This window comes from Notamacropus eugenii, chromosome 3 (assembly GCF_028372415.1).
Source record: "Notamacropus eugenii isolate mMacEug1 chromosome 3, mMacEug1.pri_v2, whole genome shotgun sequence".
Lineage (NCBI taxonomy): Eukaryota > Metazoa > Chordata > Mammalia > Diprotodontia > Macropodidae > Notamacropus > Notamacropus eugenii.
The window spans coordinates 283,539,556-283,557,946 of NC_092874.1; the positions used below are offsets into that span (position 1 = coordinate 283,539,556).

Consider the following 18,391-nt stretch of genomic DNA (forward strand, 5'->3'; position numbering starts at 1 on the left):
CGATTAATTGTTTTGGGCATGTCTCAGAGATTGTCTTTAACTGAAGACCTTGTTATTGTTTTGTTGTTTTGGGGTTTTTTTTGGCAAGCTTTTCTGAGTTTTATTTGCTATAGTATTAGTTGTCAGGCTGAATTTCTGCTGGGGAGGCAAATATTGTGTTCCCTAATAATGGTATCCCTCTCACATGAAATTTCATTCCCAGAAGGCAGGTAGTAAGGTCCTGTCAGCATTTTCATTTATTACTAGGTTCTCTGCTTTGGAATGACTTGGTTGATGTAATTTTAAAGTCACTTAGGGAGATTTTTTTCCAAATTGACATTTCCATATGTTTTATTCTTCCTTCCTTTTGTGGTGAAATATATTTTTTGGTTCTGCTATAAATAGGTGTTTAAATAGTCACCAGAGAGACTTTCACAAACTAAGGATTTAAACCTCTCCCCAGAGAACATGCTGATCATGACATTAGCCTAGTTAATATATCTATTGTAGGGAACAGATATGTATGAGGCATGTTTTCAAACCCAGTACTAATGTTAAGCATGCACAATGCTGATTTTTTTCCTTTCTCGGGCTCCTACGCTTTAGGTTTTTATTTTTGCTTTTGTTTTGTTTTGCAAGTTGTTTTGTAAATTTAATTGGGTGGTTGGAGGATGTTTAATGATTGAAGTACAGAAATTAGAAGGAGATGAATTGAAAAGTAGTTGCCGCTTCATAGAGGAACAAAAATGTGTAAATGGCTTTACAGTTCAGAGCTCTAGAACTGGAAGAGACTTTAGAGGTCATCTAAATCAACCCCTTCATTTTACAACTGAGGAAATGGAGCCTCAAAGAGTTTAAGTGACTTGTCCAGAGTCTTGTAGGTGGTAAATTACAGAGCTCAGATTTGAACCCAGGTCTTCTGTGTCCAAATCAAGCCCTCTTTCCTAGAGCAGACTTTACCACAAGCTGGATCCCACTCTTCTTTTAAAATTTTGGGTTTTTCCCCCAATTAAAAATCTTTTCTTTCTTTCCTTTCCCCATTGCCTCTACCATTGAGAATAGAAAACATGAACAAAAAGAAAACCCTTTTAATGATATTCATGTACATTAAAAACTTTCCCACATTAGTCACATCCAAAAATGAATGTGTCCTGCATCTTGAGTTCACCACGTGTCTATCGGGAGCTGAGTGGCAGGCTTCATCCTTGTGGTTCTGGAATAATGGTTGATTGCTGTGTTGATCAGAGTTCTCAGTTCTTTCAAAGTTGTTTTGGGCTCCATTCTCAAGCTCTGCCACTAACAAAGCATGAAATTAGAAAACCTCACTCCAGCAGGATTCCCATACCTCTGTTCTCCAGGAAAGATTCTGATATACTATACCAAAAATGAGACATATTTAAGCTAAATATAATTAGGTTTCAGAATCAATTTGTTCTAAATTGATGCATAGGGCTCCATAGGTATGAAAGTGTCACAGAAAAAAAAGTGAATTCCTGCATCCTAAATTCAGCTTGCTTGTCAACAGAAAAATAAGTGTGATGTGCTCTGAGAAGCAGACCTCAGGCAGTGGCCCTGATGCCATGCTGTGGGGTTCTCCTGTATAGAAGCCAAAAGACATTTTGTAGTACAGTCATGAAAGGGGGATCACTAGAAACTCTGACTCCATGTCCTATCCTCTGTCCTCCTCCTCCTTCTCTGTTTCTCTCTTTCCTTCCCCTTTTCCCTCCCTCCTCCACTACCTCTTGTCTCACTCTATAAGGAAGTTCCATCATTAATCCTCTGGAATCATGGGGAAAAATTACTCTGATCAGTGCTGTTCTAAGTTGATTACCATATTATTATCTTTGCATAAATTGTTCTGGTACTGTTCACTCTGCATCAGTTCATGTAAGTTTTCCCAGGTTTCTCTGAAGCCATTCCCTCTACAATTTCTTACAGACCAATAATATTCCTTCCTATATGTTTGTATAATTTGTTCAGCTATTTAACAATTGATGGGTATCCCCTAGATCCCCATTCTTTGCCATTTCAAAAAAAACTGTGACTATTTCTGTACATTCTTATTTAGAGTTTGTCAGACGTAGAATGAATCCTTCCCTTTATCTACTCCTCTAACACCTTCTTCTCCTTTCTCCCTTTTCCTTCCTGTTTCCCTGCTAAGTAAAGTTTATGTGTGTTTGTGTGTATATTCTTCCCTTTTCTGATAAGTTCAAAGTGTCAGTTGTTCTCCCACCCCCTTCTTGGCTGTCTATTAGATGTCTATTTCCAAAATCTGATGCTGTGAGGTAGTTTTTTTAACCTTCCTTTTTCTCCCCCTGCCCAGTGCATTCCAATTCCCCTTTCTTTCCCTTTTTCTCTAGAGATCATTAAGACAAAACAGAACCACTTCCAGAGCTTCTCCCTAATTAAATTCCCTAAGTGAACCTGATGATGATATGGCACAGAGAGGATACATATCATCTCTCCATATTTGAATATGAGCAATTTATCCCTGTTTAGTCCCCACCATAATTTATTCTTGTTTACTTTTTTCATTCCTGTATTTGAAAGTCAAAGTTCTTCTATAGCTCTGGTCTTTTCATCAGGAATGGTTGGAAGTCCTCTATTTCATTCAAGTCCATTTTCCCCTGTCCCCATTGCAGTGTCCTGGTATGGACCTGGGGCCTCCTCTTGCCCAGGTGCCTAGCCTCTCCCTGGGCTGGAGTGCTCCATGTGGAGTGCGATCCTGGCCAAACCCCATCTCCACTCTCCATAAATCTCTCTATTTGTCTCCCTGCACCAGTCTGGACTGGACAAATGATTCATGGTCATTTTTTTCTGGAGTCCCCCACCAACTTTTGGTCTGATAAATTTTCAAGATCTGTTTGGAGGAGTTTTGGGGGTGCAGGGATAAGACTTCTCCATCCTGATTCCTCTTGCTCCATCATCTTGGCTTTGACTCTATCTCATTTAATCCTTACAACAACCCAAGAGATATATGATATATGATAAGTTTCAGAGAAGTGGGATGACTTGTTTACGGGTATATAGCTAGTAAGTAACAGAGGAAGGATTTGAACACAGGTTTCTCCTGACTTCTTCAGCCATGTGGCTCTGTCAGGTAATATCAAACTTTTTTTTTAAATTAATAAGCACTTATTTTGCTCCCTTTTCCTTTCCCTACCAAGTGAAAAAGAAAGAAAAACAAAATCTTTGTGACAAATGTGCATTGTCAGGCAAAAGAAATCCCCACACTGGCCATGCCTGTCAGGTAATCTGAAGCAGCTCTTATTCCCAACCAGCTAATTGCTTTATTGTCCTTTAAGGAAAACACAAAAATGGACTAATTCAAAGGCTTTCCCTCCCTGACATATCAAATCAATGAGGCTAACCTATAAGCTTATTTTTAGAAAAAATATAGATGCACAGAAAGGGCCATTTTCAGTAGAAAACAGGAAAGCAAAACAAGGAAATGGTTTGAGTCTATTTTTTGAATTATCTTGGGTCATACAGAAATATTTTTACAAAAACTATTTAAGTTTCTGTAATATGAATTGGGGTTAGATTTGGTACATTTATTTTGGTGAAAACTCCTGGGGAGCCATCAGAGAAATTCATTTAATTGAGTATTTGACAGTATTTCCCCATAAAACAGTCTCCTTAGATGAGAATGTATTTCATATAATTTGGGTTATTTTTAATTTGATACCTTGGTCTTGATTTAAAAAAAATAAAGTTTATCTCCAAAGAATCTAAATTTTAGACAATACAAAGAACAGTATGTGGTAGGTTAAGTGGGATCACAGTCTAGAATTGGGAGAAGTATTCAAGGTCATCATGTGGAGCCCCCTCATTTTACAGATGAGGAAACTGAGGCCCAGAGAGGTTGTAGCTTGCCCATATACCATGGATCACAAGATCCTATATCTAGAACTGGAAGGTCTAGCAGAGTCTAGTCCAGCATTTTATTTTACAGTTGGGGAGACTGAGGCACAGAGGGCCTTGCCCAACCAGGATATTATCATCAAATGCAGGTCCCTGATCCCAAATCTAGACCGCTTTTTACTACTGCATACTGCATTGCAGTGCCACTTTAGCAATGACTAGTCTGTAAGAAGAGATGTGCAAATCTTTGATTGCAAAATCATATGTTGGAGAAAGAGTGATGAAGTGAAAGTGAAGCATCACAAATGGCCTGAGACCTGCACTGGTACCCACAGAACATTAAGACATTAGCTTCCTTGTTTTCTGTTAGAATGTCTACTCTTAGTTCTCCTTCTGCTTTCTTGACTGCTGCTTCTTAGCCTTTTTTTGTGAAATCATCATCCATGTCACACCTACTATGAGCATGACATGAATGGGTGGATGTCCCCCAAAGCTATGCTCTGGCTCTCTCTTTGTAGTAACAACATTCATTTCAGTCCTGTCTGACTCTTCCTGACTCCATTCGGGGTTTTCTTGGCAAAGATACTGCAATGGTTTGCCATTTCCTTCTCTGGTTCATTTCACAGATGAGGAAACTGAAGCAAACACGGTTAAGTGACTTACCCAGAGTCACACAGCTAGTAAGTGTGTGAGGCCAGCTTTGAACTCAGGTCTTCCTGCCTCCAGGCATGGTGCTCCACTGTGTCATCTAGATGCCTCTTCCTTCTCTTTATCCACTGTCTTTTGGTGATCCCATCCTTTTTCACTGTTATCTTGAAACAAATGACTCCCACATCTGTACATTCAGTCCTAATCTCCTGAATGCTACTCCAACATCTATAAATGCCCTCTATCTCCTCCCTGAATAGTCCATGGACTACTGCTATCATTCTTCCCATTTAACAGAATATTTTGGATATCAAACAATCTCAAGGTTGTCCTTAAGATACAAAAACAATGCCCCTAAAATATATAACACCCTTTGTCTGCTTGTCCTTAATTACCCACAACTTTGCCATTTAGCTTGTGACCTGGAAACAAGTCTTCTGTATGTGCAACTAATTGGAACTCATCCATGTCCTTATTAGCTTGTGGTGTCATTAATATGATGAGCAACGTTTTTTTTCCTTTAAATCCACAGAAGAGAACAAAAGGAAGTGTAGGAGACTCAGACAAGAAGGACAATGTAGAAACTATCCCATTTATTATATTCTTTTAAAAAATACATACAAGCTTTGCATGACAGAGAAATTCTGTTTCATGGACAGCCCTCTTTTTTCTGGTACTCTGTGCATTGGAAATAGTTGTGTTTGAGGATGTTTGTCAAGAACAGAAATAACAAAAACTATACACACATATATATATACATATATATTAGAAGTTGACTTTATTCCCTTATTTATCAAATCAATGAAGCTAACCTAGAAGCTTATTTTTTCCTTGTTGCTCACAACTTGATTTTTATTCAATTTTGTGGGTTTTTAAAAATAATATTTTATTTTCCCCCAAACCTATAAGCTTATTTTTAAAGAAAAACATAGATAAGTAGAAGAGAACTTTAACAGAAAATGGACTTATGAAGACACGACATACATATGATTTGAGTCTCTTTCTCAAATTCTCCAGCCTACTATGTACTACCCGGAATACAATAAAAATTAGATGTCTCCACATGACCTTGGATAAGTCACTGGACCTCAGATCCTCATCTATAAAGTGAAGGAAACTGCTCTAGATCAGGGCTTTTTGAACTTTTTCCACTTGCTGCACTTTGGCAGTGTTAGTTGGTATTGCATGATGGCCTGAGGGCATGGGAAGCACAAAGTGTATATGCTTTGTGTTCAGAACCAAGGCTGCAGTGAAGTTCTGAAGTGTAAATCAAGCAAGTGCTGCCAGAAATACCTCAGATTCATTTTGAGTTGGATTTTTAATTAACTTTTTGGTCATTGCACGTTCAAAAACCTTTTACTGTTGCCAAATTTTTTTCACCCACAGTTTAAGACATAAAGCAATGGCCTCTGAGGTCCTGTACCACTCTCAATGATTCTTTGATCTAATTAAAAAACATTTAATTAAATTATCTATTTGATTAAACACCATTTGTTAATAATCTATACTACGTGATATGCCAACAAGACACATACAGCCTCCAGAGGAAAACATCTCATATACAAGTAAGTACAGTACAAAACAGATCTGAAATTCTTGGGAGAGAGGGAGAACTATGAGAGCTGGGGGCAGGAAAGGTCTGGAATGGCTGAGATCATGATTCTGACTCGGAAGGGACCTTACGGCATCCAGTTCAAGTCACATTTTACAGATAAGGATTGATTCTGATCCAGTAACTGACCCAAGGTCACCCAAGTGCCCAAGAAGACAAGGGCAGGATTGGAACCAGTCTCCTAGTCTTCTCCATGGTACTGGAGTTGATCCTTGAAGAGAACTAGGAATACGAAAAGGGAGAATAACAATTCATATTTTTATAATGCTTTAAGGTGTTGCAAAGCTCTTTTTCTTTGCTCCTCACAACAGCTTCTGTGGTGAGGTAGTGGTAGGTATTACTACTGTCCCTTTGTAGAGATGAAGAAAATGAAGTCCCACGTGGTTGTGACTTGGCCAGAGGCATCATATCGCCAGTGAGCTGGCAGGAATTGGAAATGGGAATTTCTGATATCTACTACAGCACTCTATCCATGGGGCCATCTAGGAGCTTCAATCATAGGAAGCAGCCCATGCCTAGGCATGGAGTCAGGATACATTTAAGTACCTACTACATGCTGGGCACCTTGGTAAGCACTGGGGATGCAAAGAAAAGTAAAAGACAGTCCCCGTCCTCCAGGAATTAACAAATATCCTGAAAATACAGCACTTGATAAATTGCAGATGAATTCAGAAAGCAAGATTGGTGAGCTTTCCTTAGGTTTTTAGTACTTGTAGGGATTAGGAAGGACAATATAACTCAGCTTCCTCATTTTACAGAAAAAGAAGGTGAAGTCTTTTGCTTTCTTCACTGGAAAACCCAAACCCTGGCAGTTGCATGAGGATGGAATCACTGTTCCAGCCATGACTCTGAGCAGGAGACTGAATTTCTCCAGTAATTAAACTGGCATTAATGCAGGTAGAAATGAGTCAGTTTTAAGACAGGGTCAATCAATCACTGAGCCTGTCTTTTTGCTAGTGCTAATTTAAAAGGTCAGCCAATAAGAGAAAGAGACACAAGGCTCCTAGAAAAGCCCAGTATGCTGCCCCTTAGGAAGTTCTAAGAAGCGCTGACATTTCTCTAGCCCTTTCAGGTTTTCATAACCTGTTTCAAGCATTATCTCAGATCCCACTAGAAAGCAACTAAGTGCCATAGTGGATAGAATGTTAAATGAAGTCAGAAAGCCTTGCGTTCAGCCTTTTGTCACTCACTGAATCTGCCTCATTTTCTTATCTGTGAAATTGAGATCTTAAAAGTACCTATCCCACAGCATTATTGCAGGGATCAAATGAGATGACCCATCTCAATGTTTTGCAAACCTCAAAGTGCTGTAGGAATGGTGAGCCTTATTAGGAGCATATACATTCCTTGATGTCAGGGACTTCCTCCCTCTCCCCTTTCTTTGTGTCTCCAGTGCCTAGCACCATGCCTGGAACACAATAGATGTTTAATAAATGACTAGTGTTGCTCAGTCGTTTCAGTCATATCTGGTGCTTTGTGACCCCATTTGGGGTTTTCTTGGCAAAGATCCTGGAGTGGTTTACCATTTCCTTCTCCAGCTCATTTTACAGATGAGGAAACTGAGGCAAAAAGGGTGAAGTGACTTGCCCAGGGTCACATCCAGCATGGGTCTGATGCTGGATTTGAACTCAGGTTTTCCTGACTCCAGACCTGCTGCTCTATTCCCTGTACCACCTTGCTGCCTGCTTGTTGACTAACTGATCCTAAAAACAACCCTATGAGGGAGATACTCCAAGTATTATTATATCCATTTCACAAACAATTCATCTTCCTGATTTGAGGTGTGGCACTCTATCCACTGAGCCCCTTAGCTGTCTCCTTCCACTCCCCAGGCCTCACAGTTAGCATCAAAACTGAAATTTCCACTCTGGAGGCTCCTGACCAGAAGTACAGTGTTCTTTGTTGTTGTGGTGTATAAAGCACAAAAAGATTAATTAGAGATTAATTAATTAGAGATTAAAAATGGGAAGACTGTTCAAAGACAACTTAGTAATAACCTTGAGAGCACAGGGACATATTTGGATGTTCACTGTGGTCATCCAGCAGGATGCATAACTGCCACCCACAGGATATGCTCCCAAGAAAATTAGATTGTAATCAAATGCATGTGGTTCACCCACATCCCCTGATGTGGAGACGAGCAGCAGACAAGAAAGGTTGGCATCAGCCAAAGTCTGCTATTTCAGTAAAGTCTTAGAACATGCAGGACAGAAGTGGGCAGCCCAACGGAGGGGCTGAAACGTGGCTGTTTTGGATTTCTGCAAGCTGCAGTTTCCTCATCTGTCCAACAAAAGGGCTGAAATAGAAATAGAAAGCTTCCCCTCTCTTTGGGACATCTTGTCATTTTATAGAAGTGCACAAGACCACCAGTAGCCACTTGGTCATTAACTTCCCTGAACCTCAGTTATCTGAGCTGTAAAATGGGGGCAATAATTTCTCGCTTGTTGTGAAAAAATATATAAGGCTATAGACATTTTTTAGATATTATTATCAAGAAGGAAGTGAAGGAGGAGGGCAAGAGGCTTTGTGCAGGAGTTGTGGGCAGAAGTTGCCATAGAATGGGGCAGCAGCTGCCTGCTCCAGTCAAATTCTACCTCTGGTCGTACAGCCTGTGTGACCTTGGAAAAGATATTTAACCCCTCTGATGAAGCCAGTTAACTTTTGTGGGTCTCATTTTCCTCAAAAGTCAAATGAGGGGCTGGGGCTAGCCTTCCTTGGAGGTTCCTTCCATCTGTAGACAGGGCAGCAGCTGAGCACTGCACTTCCCTTTCCCTTCCTTCTCCCCATTTCCTCCCTCCTCACCAAGCCATTGGGGCAGGGGCAGGAACTAGGTAAGCTGCTGGTACTTGGGAGTGAAAGAGTAAGGAAAGGGGAAAGGGGAAATATTAACGAGACAGAGAGGAAGGCAAGTGCTTGGAGGCAAGGGAAGGAGCAGGGTCTTCCTCTTTGTCATTAGGTAGCTGTATTCTGGGAAGCCAGGAAACAAACCCATCCCTTGAGGTAGTTCTTGGGGAGAGGGAGGGCAAGGCAAAGAGGGCTGGAGTTGGAGTCCTACTGCTCTCTTTTTGACCACTTATCCCTCGCAATGATGCTCGATGGGTTGCATCACCTTTTGGGCTCCAGTTTCCCTATCTGTAAAAGGAGATTGTGGGACTTGGGTTCAAATACAGTCTGTCATTTACTCCTTGTTTGACCTTGGTAAAGTCACTTGACTCCCCTGGACCTCAGTTTCCTCACTGGTAGAAGGAGAAGTTTGTACTACAAGGCCTCAGCTTTATATCTATGATTCTATGACCTGTAAGGTCTCTTCCAATTTGAAAGCTATGAGTCCTAAATATACGTAAATATATATGTAGCAGCTCTTTTTGTGGTGGCAAAGAATTGGAAATTGAGGGGCAATGGCTGAATAAGTTGTAGTACGTAATTTTGATGGAATATCATTGTGCTATAGGAAATGATAAAGGGGATGGCTTCATAAAAAAAAACTGGGAAGATTTGTATGAACTGATGCAAAGTGAAATGAGCAGAACCAGGAGAACATTGTACAGAGTAACAGTAATCTTGTAAAAGTAATCAATTGTGAAACATTTTGCTACTCTTATCAGTACTTGGCAATTCCAAAGGCCTCATGATGAAGAATGCTAATCACCTCCAGAGAGAAAACTGATGGACCCAGTGCAGAATGAAGAATAATTTTTTGCTATTTTAAAATTTTTCTAGCTTTTTTTTTTGCAACATAGCTAATATGAAAATGTTTGCATGACTTCATGTGTGAAAAAATAAATTTTAAAAAGAAAGCTATGTGTTTTCATGGAGGAGGAAAGATATGAGGGCTGCAGTGGAGGAGAAGAGACTTCCTTCAAGACAACTACCCAAGGAAGCACTGATCTCACCCACCTGAGATTTGTATTTTCCAAGAGTCACCACAGGCTCTTTCAAGAGTAAAACAGAGTTGGCTTGCAGTGAGGCTCACCAGGGCATTTAACAGCAATGACCCAAACATTGCTTTGCTTTCCTAGACCATCTGGGCAGGCAGAAGTGGAGAGTATGGGATGGGGAGAGTCCAGTATCTAGGGGTTTGAGGGCAAGGGGGCAACTTTCTAAGTGATGTGGGAAGTTGGAAGGAGAGGGGAGGAAATAGGAAGGAAAAAGGAAGAGGACAGCTGTGCACAGAAACATCCAAGAAAGCAAAGGCTGGAAGGGAGCCTCAGGGATGATAGAATCCAGTCCCCTCCTTCTACAGGAGAGCAAGCTGAGGGTCTGAGAGGGGAAATGACTTGCCCAAGGGCACACACACAGGAAATGGTAACCCAGGGATTCACACTCAGGCCCAGAGTTTTCACCATCATGCCCATTATGCCAAAAGGATCAGGGCAAGTTTTTAGAATGGACAGTGGAGAGAATGAAACATTTAGAGTCCATGGATTGGAGTTAGAATCCCAAATGCCACTCATTATTTGTGTGACCTTGAGTAAATCACTTCATTTTTCAGGCCTCAGTTTCCCCATCTGAGGAATGAGAAAGGTTGGATGAAAGGACTTTTAGTCCTTTCTAGCTCAAAATCTAGTATCCTGTGCAGAAGCCCAATTGAGAAATCATATCTTTGCCTCACTGTCTCTTTAAAAGAATTTGTGTGGCCAGAAAAGAGAACTTTTGCACCAAATATTAAAGTCATAACAGCCCCACCTACTCATCTTGGCGGGGGGTGGGGTTGAGGAGTAAGATTTTTTCCAGTCACCTGTATCTCATTAAAAAAAAAAAAGGCAAATTACAGCTGTAATCTATTTGCTCATAAAGGTCCCTGAAGCCCAGATTTATTGATGTGTGTGCTTTGCATTCTACCAATCACATCTGGAAGGCCTCACCTGGGTACTGAAGTTGGCTTCGTGCCCAAGCTATAAATGATGCTGTGTGAGCTAGGAGCTGGTCATTTCCCACTTCTTCTCCCAGGTACACTGTGCCTGAGTCCAGCAAAACCAAGACCTCCAACTTTTCCTGTCTTTTTGGATTAGAGTGAACCTGCCCCATGTGGAATTCCAAAGCTAGAGGGACTCCTCCACGGGGGAGAGACAGAAGCAGGGTAGGGGTGGGGTAGCTGCCAGCAGTCAGTAGGAGGACAGGTCCTGTTCCATGTTCCCTTTACTGTGGCCCAAAGGAATCTGTCTGAAAGGGATGCTGTGGAAATTCCAAATATGGCCATTTTCCCTATTAAAAGTTCTTCAGAAGAGAGCCTTAATTCACCTTGGGTAAAAGATGATCCAGGAAACGCACATTTCTTGGCTTATATGTGTCTTTTTCTGAAACGCATCATAGTTGGAGGGACAAGGACTTATTTGATTCCCCTTTCCCTTCCTCCCTCCTTGCTGCCAAGTCTGCTGGGCAATCCCTTCTCCCACCTTGGAGACACATTGTCTTTGTGACTTTGGTTCATTTCCCACCCTCACCCCCCATGCCAATAGGAGGCAAACTTGGTGCCTGACAGATTCAGAGGATTTGTCTTCAAATCTCAGCTCTGTCATTACCTTTGTGATTTGTGGGCTTCTCACTTCACTTCACCTCAGTTCCTCAGTTTGTTCCTGTGTAAGATAGATATAGAGAGGCAGCTAAGTAGGTGGCAGGGTGGATAGAGCTGTGGGCCTGGAGTTAGAAAGAAATGAATTCAAATCTAGCCTTAGACATTTTCTAAGTCTGTGACCCCGGACAAGTCACTTGTTTGCCTCAGTTTTCTTAACGGTTCAATGGGGATAATGATAGCACCTAACTTCCAGGGTTGTTGTGAGGATCAAATGAAGTCACTTTAATGCACTTAGTAGAGTGCCTGGCACATAGTAGGCTCTGTAAATATTACCTATTACTACTATTGGAGACAGAAACTGGTAGAGATACAAACGGTAGTGGATTAATAGGCTTTCGAGGTATTTAACATCTATGATCCGCAGAGACCCCTCCCATCACTAGAATTATACATAGCTGGCTTCGGGAGAGGAAACGGGCGGCACCATAAATCCTTCAGCATCCCTGAATCCGAAGTTCCCCACCCCCCACCCTAAGTCCCTCCAGTGGGTCCCAAGGAGGGAAATCCCTCCCATCGGGGACTTGGGCTGAAGCCTCAGCAGGAGGTGATCCGCTTTTCCACGTGCCCCTCCCACCTTCCCTCCTTGCCCCTCCTACCCCTTGCCCCGCGGTGCGTCCCCTTGCTTTCCTTCGCAGTTCTGCCCTGGTAAAGCATCCTGAGCCTTGCTCTCGTCCTCTCTCTCTCTCCTTCCCTTCTCTCTCTCTCTGTTCCTTCCCCCCATTTCTGGTGTGTCTGAACCCGGGGAGGCGAGCTCGGCACTGAAACTTCTCCGTGGCTTTCGCCGGAGAACTGGGCATGCTCAGGAGGCAGGAGACTTTGGTTTTGCAAGTGGGAAGCATATGCCCTACCCCGGCCAGGTGGAGCCCGCCCATGGGAGCGAGCGGCCAGCGCCAGGGCCCGACGCCGCTGAGCTGCCCAGCTCCGGTGCCAACCTGGGCAGACCCCGGGCCAGGATGTCCTCCTTGGCTGCATACGGTAAATAGGTTTACTTGCTCATTTTTTTTCTGCTGGTCTGGAGTGGGGGCAATTCCCCAGCTGTCCTTGCTTTGGATACCCTTTGATCACTTCTGGGTACGAGTGAAGGGGTGAGGTGGGGGCTGTCGCAGCTTGCCTTTCAAAGGAGGCAGGGTCATCGTCATGGGGGGGGGGGGGTGCCCAGCTGTGAAATCAGGGCTGCGGGCAGAGTTGTAGAAAGATAGTACAAAGATCGGCAAGCTTGCCAAACTTAAGGCTTGGGAGTGGGGACTTGGCTTCCAGGAAAATTCTCTTCCTCGGAAACCACCAGAGGTTTGTATTGCAGGGATCCGAGGAGGGCTTAGGAGGAGAGTGATGTCTCTACTACTCCTGAGCCTACTGCTGCTAGGGTGACCTTGGACCAGTCACCCAAATTCTTCAGGCCTCAGTTTGGTCAAGGAGGGATATGCTAACATTTACCACATCAGGCTGGAATGAGTTTAAATTAATTTAAAACCCGAGACCCGAAAAATAAATCAGCTTGGATAAAGGTGCTAGGTAGACATAAGGGGATTACTACTGCTTTTTGCAAATATTTCCAATTTCGGAATAAATCACAATCTCCAAAGTTTCAGACTCAGCACCAGAAACTGTGCTAAAGATACCAGTTAGGGGGTTCTTATCAATGTTTCTGTTTGTGTGGAAGGAAAAAGTAATTTAGTTCATCCTTTATCAGAGATGCTGGTGAGTGGCTTGGTTAGGAATAGAAACTCAGAAGGATTTTTCCCTTTCCCCTTGTATTAAATCAGTTGTGAAACGTGTTTAAAAAGTGATGGCTGGTAAGGAATTACTGGGAAATATTAGCCACTGCTTTAAGGGCTCCTATTGTTGGAGAACCTAGGAGTTTTAGGCAAGGTGAGAAAGGTAAAGGCGAACATATAAACAGGAGTCTGCCTCCATTTCTTGTTCTCTTTTCCAAGCTTAAAAGGACCTGCCTTACAGGGCATAAACCACTTAAAATGATTACTCAGGTACTGCTGGCAAGCCAGAGATGGATGTGCAGGTGAATTGCTAACAGATTGTAGACAGGTAGCAAAGTGCATTGGGAAGCCTGTTTTTTTCCCTTCTAAGCCTTTGCTGGGATCAGGGCTGGTTCTCCTGGCAATCACTTTTCAGCTGCCTAACAGTTTTCCTCTTGCATCTGAAGAATCTTAACAGATTCTTACAGGGATGGGTAAGCACATTGATGAGGATTTCGGAATACATCCATTCATTGACAGACATCTATTTTTAATCCTTTCCGCTATCAGAGGAATCCAACTTTTGTACTTGACTGCATTTTAGATTTCTCCGGCTGCCTGGGGGATGCTCTCAATGCCAAGCTTAAATAATAACGGGTGCTATAAACGTCTAGAAGCTTTCAAGACTTAATTGGGCACCCAAGTGGGGAAAATGAATTCAGAATAAGTTAAATCACTTTGAAAAGCAAGCATACTTCACTAATTAAAGGGGAAGCAAATTATTTCTTCACAACTAAAAATTAGGCAGGAGGTGTTTTTTTAAAAATGCTAAAGGGATTTGAAACTCAATAAAATATCCTAATCAATGACCTGAGTTCAAATTCTGCCTGTGACTAGCTGTGTGACCAAGGGCTAGTCACTTCACATCTCTGTGCTTTCAGTTTCTGTATCAGTAAAACAAAGGGATTGTACGTGATGAGCTCTGAGGTTCATTCCAGATTTAAGTCTGTAATCCTATGATTCTGTGAATCTATTATTTTTTTTAATGTTTGGCTTGAATTCCCCCTCCTCCTGTTTATGGTCTCTAAGTAATGGCTGAGAATTATCTGCAGAGTTGATATTAATCCAAATATCTATGGCAATCAAATTAAGATAGAAGACGTTATCCCCTTGAGGTTTTTCCAATTAAGCAAACGAGTTAGTGAGAATCTCATTTCACCCCCTTCACTATTTCCCTTAGTTCCTGGGGGATACACAGTCCCTTATCTGTAGAAATCATCACATCTGCCATGGTTTAACTCATCTGCTTCTTGAAGGCAGAGTCAGGCTTAGAAGAATGTCGATTGACCATAAGGTTGAGCTTGTATTTAGATGGTTGGATGTGAGGTGGCCGAATAGTGTCTCCCTATCCTGGTCTTAGCGATATCCAGATTTGTTGTCTCAGTAAATGTATTCTTCCAGGTGGAAGGCAGAGCTTGAAGGAAAACCAGTTTCCATGTTAGCAGGAAATTTTAGGCTCCAATGAAGGCCAAAATTTTAATGCAACATACATTTGTTTGGACTTGGGTAGGAGGAGAGGACAAAAATGATAGGAAAAAAAACTCTTCAAGCCACTTAGATTTGAGCAAGGGGGGATTAGATACTGTAATAGGGGTTCTCAACCTGAACTCTACAGCTCCCCCAATGGGCCAGTTTGTAGATTTTTAGGGAATCTGAACTTGGATGAGAAAAATGATTTCTTTATTTTTGCTAACCTTTAACTGAAATTTAGCATTTCCTTTCATTTAAAAAAATCTGAGAAATTTTAAATAAAAAAAAATTCTGTCAAGGGCTTCACTGCCATGATACAAAAAAAAAATTAAGAACCTCTTGTATAGTACAAGCTAAACATTTTTCCATTGGAGAGACAAGAATAAAATTCAAAGGTGGGAAGCAGATCCCTTTGTGGGGAATCAGTGAGGGGTTCAGGAAGGAGATGCCATTTAAGCATGAGGGATGGAAAGGATTTTGATTTTGGATGGGGGGGACAAAGTAAGCCATTTCCAAGTATTCTACTCAAAGCATAACTAAATATGGCTCATAAATCAGGATCACAGCTCTAGAGCTGGAAGGGACCTCAGAAGCCATCTAGCCTAATATGAGGTCAAGAGAAGTGAGGTGACTTATCCAGGGTCACATAGCTGAAATCATAAGAGCATAGCATTTAAAACTTCAAGGGAACTTAGAGGTCATTTAGCTCAACTTCCTTATTTTAGAGATGAGAAAACTGAGCCTCAGAGAGGTCATAAGATAATTGTTATACAGCTGGAAGGGACCCTCTAAGGCTTCTGTCTCAGCTTCCTCCTTGTACAGGTGAGGAAATTGAGGTTTGGGAAGTGAAATGATTCACTCAACTCACAAAAGGAGGAGGCAATCTCTGAATCCGGGAGAGTGCTCTTCTGTGGTCAGGGGCTTCTTTGACAATCAGAAAAGTTATTTGCTTTCCTTCCAAATATCCATACTTAATCCCATATAAAAACATTGCCTTTTGGGAGACTAGGGAAAGCTCCGTGGATACACCTTGGTCTTGGTTTTCACTTAGTTGACAATGAAACAGAAATAAAAACTAGTTAGGCACTGAACAATACTAAATAGTCTTTGCACATTTGTTGTTGCTGAATCATTTTTTCAGTCATGTCCAAGTCTTCCTGACCACATTTGGGGTTTTCTTGGCACACATCCTGGAGTGATTTCCTTCTCCAGTTCATTTTCCAGATGAGGAAACTGAGGCAAACAGAGTTAAGTGACTTTCCTAGGGTCACATAGCTAGAAGTGTCTGAGAACAGATTAGAACTCAGAAAGATGAACTTTCCTGGCTCTAGGCCTGGCGTTTTATCACTTTACCTCCATAGTAGGCACTAAATAAATATTATTCAACGGGGCATTGATGAGCCCCTAGATTTTAAAATGTGTACTTCTGAGGTTTTGTGTCATTTTTTTTTTAAGGATTCTTATATTTGAAATTTTAAGCTTATAAACTCCTTTAAAATATACTCATGATTTTCCTCTGCCAACCCTTTAGAAAACCCTCCCTTAGACCATTCTCTGTGCTGAAGAAAAAGTTAAGCACAACCAGCTATCCTGCAGCAATTATACTAAGAGCATATATAGCATTCTGCACCTGTAATCTCTCCCCCACTCCCCTTTTGGGCTTTCATCATCTGTTGGTTGGAGGCGAGGCTGGTCTTTATATTTAACCTGTATTTTAACTGTTCTTTTTGCATTTCTTTTGGTGCTTTTCTGATTTTCTCTAGAATTTTCATTCTAAGTTTTTTTTCATTATTATTTTGTTTTCAGTGTTCTACAATCACTTCCATATCTTAGACTTTTCCCCTCCCCCACCTCCTTCCCCTCTAGCTCCCCACTTCCTCCCCGAGACAGCATACAATTTTATATAGATTCTACATACACATTCCTATTAAATACATTTTCACCTCAGTCATGTTGCACAGAAGAATTAAAATGAATGGGAGAAACCATAAAGCAAAACAAAATATAATACAAAAGAAAATGATCTGCTTCATTCTGTGATCGAATTCCATAGTTCTTTCTCTGCATGTGGAAGGCATTTTGGGAATTTTTTAAGTCATTACATTGCAATGAAGTACTAAGTCTACCAGAAAAATTCCTCACACACTGTGGTCTTTGCTGTGTACAGAATTCTCCTGGTTCTGCTCTTTTCACTCAGCATCAGTTCATGTAAGTCTTTCTAGGCTTCTCTGAAGTCTTCCTAGGCTTCTCTGAAGTCTTCCTGTTCATTATTTCTCATAGCACAATAGTATTCCATTACATTCATATACCACAATTTATTCAGCCATTCCCCATTGATGGGCATCCCCTTTATTTCCAGGTTTTGGCCACCATAAAGAGAGCTGCTATAAATATTTTTGTACATGTGGGACCCTTTCCCATTTTTATGATCTCTTCTGGATGCAGTCCTAGAAGCGGTATTGCTGGGTCAAAAGGCATGCACATTTTTGTAGCCCTTTGGGCATAATTCCAAATTGCTCTCCGGAATGATTGAATCAGCTCATAGCTCCACCAGCAATGAATTGATGTTCCAACTCTCCCACATTTTCTCCAACATTTGTCATCTTCCAGTTTTGTCATGTTAGCCAATCTGAGAGGTGTGATGTGGTATCTCAGAGTTGTTTTAATTTGCATCTCTCTAATCAATAGTGAGTTAGACATTTTTTCATATGACTATAGATAGCTTTAATTTCTTCTTCTGAAAACTGCCTGTTCATATCCTTTGACCATTTATCAATTGGGAAACGATAGAATTGTCATTCAAAGTTGAGAAAGACCCCTGAAACTCTGGGAGACTCACTGTGGCAAACTTTCAAGAGGATGTGGATGGGTTGTGATTTGTGTCACTGTGGGAAACATTCATATCAGCGAATGAGATCACAGTTCCATTTTATTTTCTTTGTTCTACATCAGCTTGTTCAAGACTTCCTATGTTTTTTAAATTTATTTTTATTCATCATTTAATACAATGTGATCATTTTTCATTGCATTGATACATCTGGGGTGACTTTGTTGTGCAGTGGATAGAACTTCAGGCCTGGAATCAGGAAAACCCAAGTTCAAATGCAACCTCAGACACTTATTAGCTGTGTGACCCTGGACAAATCACTTCATCCAGTTTATCTCAGTTTCCTTGTCTGGAAAATGAGTTGGAGAAGGAAATAACAAATCACTCCAGTATCTTTGCCAAGAAAACTCCAGATGGGGTCATGGAGATTAGGACACAACTGAAACTACTGAACACTAACATTGATAAACCAAAATTTGGGTTTTAAGGTTGCCAACTTTGTTTCCAGCTGTTTTGCTGCTATAAAAGTGTCGCTATGATTACTTTGTTACATATGAGAACTTTTAAAAGTTGTTTTTAACCTCTTTGAGGGATGTACTCAATAATAATGGGGTTGCTGAATCTAAAGGTATGAATAGTCGAGTGACTTTTCTAGAATAACT

At 41.3% G+C, this 18,391-nt stretch overlaps 1 protein-coding gene and 1 long non-coding RNA gene across 7 annotated transcripts in view; one reads left to right on the top strand and one right to left on the bottom strand.

Moving 5' to 3' along the window:
• Positions 1-1,047: 1,047 nt before the first annotated feature.
• Positions 1,048-12,438, bottom strand: LOC140534555 (uncharacterized). Its single transcript, XR_011977360.1, has 3 exons — positions 12,275-12,438; positions 11,626-11,679; positions 1,048-1,275 (listed from the first exon to the last, which is right to left on the bottom strand). It is a non-coding gene; the product is annotated as an uncharacterized lncRNA (long non-coding RNA).
• ANO4 (anoctamin 4) overlaps positions 12,305-18,391 on the top strand; it is a 415,424-nt gene continuing 409,337 nt past the window's right edge. For all 6 annotated transcript variants that reach the window (XM_072655688.1, XM_072655689.1, XM_072655692.1 and 3 more), the window contains exon 1: positions 12,305-12,653. In XM_072655688.1, the coding sequence (XP_072511789.1) occupies positions 12,518-12,653 (136 nt within the window). In that variant the 5' untranslated portion in view covers positions 12,305-12,517. The remainder of the gene's footprint in view (positions 12,654-18,391) is intronic.